The 10037-nt window shown below is 41.3% G+C and overlaps 1 protein-coding gene across 7 annotated transcripts; it reads right to left on the bottom strand.

Moving 5' to 3' along the window:
• Positions 1 to 388: 388 nt before the first annotated feature.
• Positions 389 to 3961, bottom strand: LOC147456568 (uncharacterized). Of its 7 annotated transcripts, none has more exons than XM_086515000.1 (3): positions 1455 to 3961; positions 1238 to 1345; positions 389 to 1089 (listed from the first exon to the last, which is right to left on the bottom strand). In XM_086515000.1, the coding sequence occupies exon 1, from the start codon at positions 3868 to 3870 to the stop codon at positions 1630 to 1632; it is 2241 nt and encodes a 746-aa protein (XP_086371126.1). In that variant the 5' UTR covers positions 3871 to 3961; the 3' UTR covers positions 389 to 1089; positions 1238 to 1345; positions 1455 to 1629. The 7 variants fall into 7 exon arrangements, with proteins under 7 accessions (XP_086371126.1, XP_086371130.1, XP_086371125.1 ...); XM_086515004.1 differs by having other exon boundaries at positions 1238 to 1310; XM_086514999.1 differs by having other exon boundaries at positions 1484 to 3961.
• Positions 3962 to 10037: the final 6076 nt, after the last annotated feature.

Below are 10037 nucleotides of genomic sequence, written 5' to 3'. Positions count from 1 at the left end.
TGTACACGATACAACCCAATAATCTATAACAGCATCATTCTGTTATTCAAAATATATAATTACACACCTGAACACAAAGAATATCAGCAGACAACAGCAACCAAATGAACTGTTGCTCAAATCTTTTGGGATCACTTGGATCAATTTTAGGCCCTCAGATCGAAATAGAAACCAGTTTTACACCCAAAACATCCAAATTAATGCTACCGTGTATACTATAGCCAATGGATGGAGAACAATTCCATCCTTTGATACATCAATGGGTGCTGCATGTTTTCTTGCAAAATGAATTCTATCCCTCTTCAAAAGACCAGTAAGTCCCCGTAAAGAGGTATAAAAACCAAATTAGCATTAAAAACAAATTACTGAACTACTGAAATGGATCGTATAACTTTCAAATAAATGCTTTAATTGCACGAGCAATAGAAAAGGGAAAAGCTATTGTAACCGTGCTCGCACATCCTTCCAAGTGCTTGCATAGTGCGTGAATGCAAAGTTTGCTTTGTTGGATGAAGGTGTCAATGTGTGAAGAGAGAATTGAGGTAGAGGAGGAGAATAGGTTCTATGCACATGCGCACTACCTACACACTACATAGCAAGACACACCATAGCCACTAACTTGAAGCTAACGGTCTCCACCTCCATTCTCCTATGTTTTTGATATTTTAAAACTCACAATTATCTAATTGCCCAGCAATAATGTGTCCCTGACCATAACCACAAGATCAAGATGAGCTTAAATATGGTGGATTCCCAAAGCTTCACAGAAGTACCAAAACTTCTCCTTTCTAAGAGATTTCGTGACGATGTCCACTACTAGATCATGTGTCTTCACAAGCACCCAGTCAATCTCTCCTTGGAGCTCACACACAGTCTCTATCTCTATTATCTCTTATGCTTTTGGTATTTTACAACTTTCACTTAACTAAGTGTCCAGCCATAATGTGCAACCGTAACCACATTAGAATATCTTTTAACAATGTGAGCCATAAAACTGAACACTGTTCAAATTGAAGCTGGAAGAGTTGAACTTAATCTCACTGGTTCAGATTGACTCTGCTTCAATCTTTAGTATCGAAAACAAATCACCTGCAAACACATTTCTCATCACAAGACAATACATCCATGGGCGCCATTGTGCGTAGAACTAACACCTCCACTCTAATCACCAGCCCCCAATAGTGGTGTGTGGAACTAGGTGGTGATACATGATTAAACTTGAACTCTTAATACTTACATGACAAAGGCTGCGTCCACAAATAGTGGAAGCGTACTTGCAAGTAGGTACTTTGTAGTTTGTCCAAGAGCTCCTGAAACAGCAAAACACGATTTCTGGCCATCACACCTGCTCAAATTAAGAACAATATTCTAAAGATAAGCAACAAAGGCTAATTAGCACAAAAATTTGATATAAAATGATTATCCCACTCATAAGCAAAGTCTTGAATGGTAACCTCTAAGCATCATTGAAGAGTGACCGCACCTGTGGACAGTCACCATATTTGTAAAACTCCATCATGCAACCTCTTTTTTTGACCCAGTCTGAAATCACCATTTTACATTCACTTCAGGCTCGAACCTTTGAAATTCACTGCAGTCCAGCCTCCGACACAAAGGATAACATGAACTTCATTGACAACACAATTTCTCTGTTTTGAGGTGCTGTATGATCTGATTGCACTCTTCCGCCTTTCCCTCTTGCTTTAAGCTTGTCAGTAATGTGACAGCTGATTTCGAATTAGGAGAAAACCCAGCTTTTGTTAAGTTTTGGAAAAGTTGAAATGCTGTGTCAGTATCATTTTTCGTGCACAACCCTTCGATTAGACGAGCACATGACACTGGCTCAGGCATCCATCCATCCGCAAGCTGATTTATCACCACAGTATACGCAAGTTCAATCCTCTCATGGTCACTCAAAGCGCAAATCACTTGAGAATAGACTTCTCCTTTATAAGTAAACCGCTTGAGTGATAGTTCATTCAGTAGATCACAAGCTAAACTAATCCTTTTAGCTGTACAAAAATCCTGAATAAGAACATGAATTGTGATGCTATCGATGATAAAACAACCTGCAGGCATCAACTCCAACATATTGATCACATCCTTCCACATGAGCTCTTCTCGCTTGCCGAGACTGCTCAGAAATGTATTGAATGTGACAACATTGGGCACAAACCCATTTTGTAGCAGCTCCCGCAAAGTTTCAAAAGCTCCATTGACATTGCCAACTTTCAACAAAAGTGCCATTAGTGTATTGTTTGTGACAGCATCTTTCTTCACACCTTCTTTGTCCATTCGCAGCAGCAATCTTTTGGCCTCTTCTAGATTTCCCTCCTTGCAAAACCCATCTAAAACTGTGTTATACGTGATTGTTGTAGGTGGACATCCCTTTTGGACCATGCGCTGCAAAAGATTATAGCCTCGTCTTGCTCTTCCCAACTTACAAAGGCCATGAATGATGCTGTTGAAGGTGACTGTATCAGGTCGACAATTCTCTCGCCACATTTTGTGGAACAATTTAAATGCATTGGACAGCTGGTTCTTGCTACAATAAGCACTTATAAGTATGTTATATGTTTCCACTGCCGGGGTGCATCCTTTCCGAGTAGCATCTTGGAATAAATCCCAAGCTTCTTTGAGTTTGTGGGCCTTGCAGAGTCCATTGATGAGAGTGTTGTACGTAACAATGGTCGGAATGCAGCAGTGATCCAGCATCTCATCAAAAAACCTGTAAGCATCATCAAGCTTGCCCTCCTTACAAAGAGCATCGATCAATATACTATATGAAAACACATTTGGAACACATCGCCTCGCTCCAAGCTCAGAGAAGAGCTTCATAGCTTTTTCAAACATTCCAAGCTTACAGAATCCATCCATTACAGCACTGTATGTAACAATGTCGGGACTTTCACCAGCCTTTTGCATATCATCAAGAATAATTAGGGCTTCATCCATTAACCCTGCCTTGGATAGCCCAGCAATGAGAGAGGTGTACGCGACACGGTCGGGAAAATGTAGCATTTCTGCAAATTTCTCCAGTAAAACACGGGCCTCTTGCAGCTTCCCACCTTGACCTAATCCTAAAAGCAGAGAATTGAAGGTGACCTTATCAGGGCGTAAACCTTCAGAAAGAGCCTTGTGGTAGATTTTTTCTGCTTCATTAACTAGGTTAGCTTTCACAGCAACAGCAAGAGCAGCGTTAAGTGTAGCCAAGGCAGGCTTGCAAGAAAAGTCCGCCATCTTATGAAGGGTCTCAAGGGCTTCATTCACCATAGAATGAAGCCCGTAGCTTTTTATCATGACAGTGAAAGCTTCCGAAGGAATGGGAACCTCCTTCTTGTGCATACCTTTGAGGACAAGCCAAGCTTCATCGAATCTCTGCATGTGAGCAATGCGACGGATGATGAAATCACATGGACGCAAAAATCTGCGACAGCATGCATGGCCGGATTGAGTTTCATAGATCTGTTGCTGGACAGACCAGATGAAGAAGCGGAAGGCAATACGCAAATTTTCCTGCAGTTTTAAGGTATCGAGGATATGGAGGGGAGTGAGGGTGACAACAGACTTTGAGAGGCTTTTCTCTACGCGAGAATTCCACTTGCCTTCTGCGAGGACTGCGTGCAAAGCCTGTACTTCAGATTGAAGAAGGTAGGGCAAATCATGGCTTGCCTGGGGCCGGGGCATCCAGCCCATCGTCTCTCTTCGATAGGCCTGGTACAGACGCGGACGGTCGATAGCAGGTTGCAAAGCATATGCCGAGGCTGCAATTTCTTTGGCTGAAGAGAAGGCTTGGACCCTTTCTTTCGCCAAGCTCACTCTGTTTAAGCAATGCCATCGCCATTTGTTCTTCAGCTTGCAGTAGAGCATCCCACCATTACGCGAGAATGTGGTTAGGCTAACCAGAAGAGCGCATCGGAAAGGTAGGGGTGCTCCGTTAGCCAAACTGATTGAAAATAGAATGTCGATGAATCGAGAACGGAACGAGGCAAGCCTCATGACTAAGTAACACGGGGTCGTAAATGACCCCGAACAGTGGGATCGACGGATGAGGTTGAGTGGGGGGGATTTCGAGGACAGTTGACGACAAACAAAAGGTCAACATCGGGTCGCGAGCAGGAATTGAACCCGAGCGATTGCGGGGGGGAGGCACACGCTCTATCCACGTGCACACAAGCGTTTGGTTGTCCCAAGATACGAAAACATAAATATATAAATTAAACGAAAATGTTGAAAAGTAAACTAGGACATAAAAAGTAAATTTGAACACATCGAACGACTGAGTGCCTTTTTTATATTCGTGTCTCACTTCTCGCCCGTCGATCCCTCGGCTCCCACATCATTCAATACCCCGTGTTACTTAGTCCTGAGGCGAGGCAAGAGAGAATTTTGAGGACATTGAATTTTATCAGGCAATGGGCATTTCACTATGATCGAATCTTAAATAAGCTTTCAATGGACCAAGGTACATAACATAGGATGTGTGCATTTAATTCAATACGATGAGAAGACTGTGATATTCAGTGACTAGTCAAGTGCAAGCAACAAATAACAGAAGCACGTGAAACTACTATGTACCTAGTGCTAGGTCTCGTTGTTGTGGGTTCTACAATCGGGTAAAAGCGGAAGATGGATGCTTGTTACGCAAAGAATAGGTACGAACGGTTATAAAAGTAGTAGTATAGTGTTGAAGGATCTCAAAGTATTCTCATTATTGTTATGTATGCTTCCATTCTTATGTTATAGAAAAAAAACATGCAAGACTCTCTACACAGGGGAACGTGCCATTCCACGACAGCATGCAAATTTTGGTGTGTTCATTGCACTGCGTTCTGAGTGATCAAGAGTAAAATGTGATAGTAGTTATTCACCACATGCTCAAATATCTCGTCTATTCAAATATTCGAGACTTGTGTCTAGGCTGACTGCAATGAAATATAGAACTGTAAGGAAGGTCGGAAATTTAAATAGGAAGCATGAAGAAAGATTTTCCTAGCTTTCAACCATTTACAATTAAAATTAAAACATTTCAGGATTTGTGAGCACTTGCATCAATCTAAGTACATTGCTATTTCACAACAAAGGTTTAGCGTTTTTAGAAATTTGACTTCGCATCGCAGCTTGCTTGCCACGACCAAGGTAGACATATCTTATAATCAATGCAAATAATTAGTCGTGAATTCTTAGGCAATCAGAGGCCTGGCAAGGAAAATATGCAAGTGGATCCAAAGGACATGGCAGATCAAATTCTTCAAGACTAATCTATTCCTTGGTGGCAAGAAGATAGGTAGCCCGGGTCTTCTTATAATCACTCAAACTATAAGGTACTTCTTCTTTCACCATATATGGCAAGTGAGGAACCTTCGTGTGTTTGAGGGAGACCTTGATGTGGCAAGCTTCTCAGAGATTATTCAAGAAAGCAGAGAGATGATCTATACACTTGGAAGCAAGCAAACTGGTCTAGGGCTAGCCATGCCATGTTGTCAACTTGGGAGAAGTAAAAGCCTAGAACTGTAGTTCGCGCCTATTATGCCTTGGTGGGAGGCGGTAGACATCCATGTTGTAATCTTCAAGCACCTCAAGGCTCGGCCTGAGCTTGAGGCTATTTTGTAATTTTATGTTGTGCTCAATACAATTCACTCACAAATTGTGAGTTGACCATACATCGTGCCATTTCCGTAAGTGACATGTTTTTCCTCTCAGCAACACCATTTTGTTGAGGCGTATACGGCACTATACATTGGTGTTTTATCCCACAACTAGCCAAAAATGCATTAAATTCATGAGACATATACTCCCCCCCTCGATCTGAACGGAGGGTGCCCATAGTACATTTCAAGACATTTTCAGTCATAGCCAAAAATTGTTTGAAGCACATAAACACTTCGGACTTCGCTTTAAGTCGATACACCCATGCATGCCTGGAGTAATCATCAATGAAAGTCATGATGTAAAGGTAATTTCCAAGGATGGAGTTTGCATGGGCCTACAAACATCGCTATGCACAAGCTGCAACCTGCATGTGGCCCTAACTGAACCATCCTTTGGAAACTTCGAACGTTGCATCTTACCCAAAATACAGCCTTCACAAACATGTTTGGCAGGTGCTTCAAGAGGCAGCAAAGAAGCAACCATATTAGATTTCTGCAAACACAGCAAATTGGCAAAATTCAGATGTGCAAAACGTGCATGCCAAAGTTTTGCATCTGAAATAGCCTTAGAATCCACAACAGCATTTGCAAAATTGTACCCACACTTGTCATACAAAGTGAGCTTATATAGCCCACGGCGTAAAATGCCAGATGCAACAATTTCATCACCAAAACTGAGACCATGTATTGTACATCTGTCATCCAAAAATTTGACTACAAGACCAAGTCTAGCAAGTGCAGATTTAGACAAAAGATTCTTCTTGATCCCAGGTATATACAATGCATCAACAAGTGTGAAAGAACTGCCATTTGCAGCAGTAAGCACAAACTTTCCAACTCCCTTGACCGGATAAGAGGCATTGGTGGCACAAGTGACCGAATTCCCATAAGGGACATCCTTGAGAGAGGTAAACAAGTCATGATGAGAGGTATTGTGCTTTGTAGCACCATTGTCAAAGTACCACACATGAGCATTTGCAAACTGACAAACATGCATCATGGAGAGAAGGATCATAAGTACACTCTGCACTAAAATCCCATTCTACATCAACATCAACATCACAGTCTCCTTTCACCAAAGACTCAACAATATCTGCATTTGTAATGGAAACAGCATTTGTAGTGGAACCATCGTCTTTCTTCTTAGCCTCTTTGGCCTTCAACTTAGCATACTGCTTGATCAAGTGATCATTAGCTTTACAATAATGGCAACTCGTCTTCTTTTTGCCCTTATCACCAAAAATCCCAAACGAATTGCTGCGAGCAGAAGCATTAGGAACAAGAGATTTACCACTCGCAGAAGAACCATGAGAAGTGGCTACATTGTTGTTACCACCTTTTCTTTGAGTAGCAATAAAGGCCTGTTCAACTGCACACTGTCTACTCCTGTTTTTTTCTAGAAAGTGACTTTGCAACATCAATGTGAATAATGCATCAAACTTGACAATTTCTGGATGTCCTTTGGTCATAAGTCTCCAAGTACTAGCAAAAGTTTGGTAAGAATCTGGCAAAGCATCAAGAACAGTCTGCACAAGGGAACTGTCAGAAATGACTTCCTTTGCAAAAAGAAGTTGCTTATTGATATCCTTGACACCAACAAGGAAAGTGTCCATATCATCTTTCTCATGCATAATCTTCGACTCCAGCTCTTTACGCAGCAATGCAATTTTTGCCTCATTGCGACTTGCATAAGACCAGACAGAATATCCCAAACGTGTTTTGTAAATTTTTTGAACAAATGTGAGGAGTAATAGTGCGCTTCATAGACAACGCAATCAATGCATGAGCCTTTGCATCTTTTACATCCCAACAAGCTTGCTCAGCCGGGAGGCAAAATAACTCTTGGTGCAGCAATCCTACCACCAAAGCCTGCAACATCCTCAACGTCGCCTACATCCTCAAAACGAGGACGTACATCAATGCCCTACACAATGTTCCAGGCACTCTTTGACACACAAACATGTTGCATCATGTAAGCCCACATAGGGTAATTGTCCCCATCTAATCTATCCTTAGCAGCAAACATCTTGAACACAATTGTGTTCAAGTGACAACAACACAGCCATGGAAAATGCTGCACGTGATTTGAAAACTGCCCAAAAGAGGAGAAACAAAGCGGGAACAACACATGCTATATAGCACAAACTGTAGTAGATTGTAAGGGACCTGTTATGAAAAAAGGGCACTAACAAAAATTCTACACAAAATGATGAAATTGCATGCACAACACTACTTGTAGTGGAAACAGAGACCGAAATGAGCCCGAATCAAAAATTTGAGTAGACTTAACTCTACGAGCTCTCTCGAACTATTTGTTGACCTGGTGACGCTCACCAAAGCTCACAAAAATCGGAGAAAGTGAGCAGGCATGTGCTGGAGTTGCTGGTGACTAAGCCCGAGAGGACACAACCTGCTCTAATACCAATTGTTGGAATTAGGGTTGCAGGAAAACACACACAGGTTGGAGAAGAGGAAGGAAGCACAAGGCACACAACAAAGAGTGTATTACTTAGTGTGAAATGGAAAGATCAGTTAGCCCTAGAGTGATGGGCGTATATACAATGCACAGGGGGAAAAACCTCCTAGTGAGGAAAAAAATGCCCCAGCGGTTCTAAGCGTGTTCACACACATCACTACTACATGTATATGGTAACAACAAAAACTTCATCTTTCCTTTTCAAGATCTAGACCCACACCTTCCAAGTACGGTCACCTATGAATGTTAGGAAATATAATGCCCCCCTAAAGAATGTATGCAATATATGCCCACATAGATCACTATGTGCCAAGTCTAGGGGACTCCCTAACTCTCTATTCAATGGCAAAGTGGTAACCCTAGCCATATATGTGATACTCACATAAGCTAGAATCAGAATGGTTTAAGATAGGTAAGTAGCCCAAACGTTGAAGTTGTTTCACTCCTTTTTTATTGATATGACCAAGTCGGCTATTCCGCAACTCAGTAGAAGGCATCTAGGAAACATAAATGGAATTCTCTTTCACAGAAGAGACATACAAAGAGCACAATGAGCCAAGTTTTTGGCCTTTCAATATGATCAAATTTCTGTTGCTAATCATCTAGGAACCATTGCCAAAATTGTACTATAGCCTAAATCATCAAGCTGGTTGGTTAGTTTTTAGTCAACTTGGACACATGTCTGACACCTCAAAGCATAAACTCAGTGTCGTTATGCATACACAACTTCACATCTCCAATGCCACAAATGTCAATATGAGTCACCAAACTTGACCGAACCATGCATAGGACCATAACTGGAGAACCATTCCCTATGGGGAGTAGCATAGAGATTGGCACCTGAGTCTGTGATCTAGGTTTATGCATAACACTCATCAAGAGCCAATAATGCATCTAGACTCAAATTGGCAATGAATACCAAGACATATGAGAACTGCGACATGTCATGAATAAACTCACCTGGTGGAGACTCAACTACATTGAGCTCCTTGATCTTCACACTGCTCTTAGGTGGGTCAATCTTGACAATGGATTTACCTTTCCATGTTGCAAAATGTGGAAATCTTTCTTCAAATGGCCTTTCTTGTGGCAATGATAGCATTCTACATTTTGCAGGTCACGTCCATGACTCTTGCTACGAGCATCTTGCGATCCTATGATCGACTGCGACTACGATTGTGACCTCTTTGCCTAGGATGACTATCGCTAGCCACATATGCATTGACATGCCCAATAGTGTCAGGATACTGACGTCTAATCTCTTTCATGACAAAGCACTAGTAATATCACTAAAAACAAGCTTAATCTTAGGGACAGAGTTACTAATGGTAGTGTTAAACGTGTCCACAATGAAGGCAAAGAACATAGCAAGAAAATAGCTTTCATTTCATCAATGATATTGAGTTCTTTAGATGTAAGTTGCGTAAACAAGCCGTTGAACTAATTGAAGTGTGAAGTGGCATTGCTGCCCTCTTTCATATTCAAACGCATAAGTTTTTTCATAAGAAAAACTTTATTCGAGGCACTTTTGCTATCCCAAGCTGACCATAATGGATCCCATAATTCCTTTGCAATAGTCTTGTCCATAATCATAAAGAAATAGACTCACTAAAGGTGTAGACAAATGGTCGCCATTGCACAAACATCAAGCTCCTCCCAATGGAGTTGTAAGGTCCTTATTGACCAAAACATCAAGCATATGTTGCTTCCATATCATGAAGTTTGTGCCATCAAACTTCTTGATATAATACTCTTTTTTCTCAAAAGGTTCAACAATAACTGACAAGAGCAAATGCAAGAGAGTGAGGCTAAGAATTTATGGCAAATTTTTTGTGGAAATTTCAATTGAGTCTTCTCTATTCAGAGATCAAAATCTCAACCAAATCTCATCCAAAACATAAAAGAGTGCT

The sequence above is a fragment of the Adiantum capillus-veneris genome, chromosome 6 (assembly GCF_014529385.1).
Source record: "Adiantum capillus-veneris isolate H3 chromosome 6, ASM1452938v2, whole genome shotgun sequence".
Lineage (NCBI taxonomy): Eukaryota > Viridiplantae > Streptophyta > Polypodiopsida > Polypodiales > Pteridaceae > Adiantum > Adiantum capillus-veneris.
Note: the sequence above shows the minus strand (reverse complement) of the source record. Positions and strands in the feature narration are given on the sequence as shown.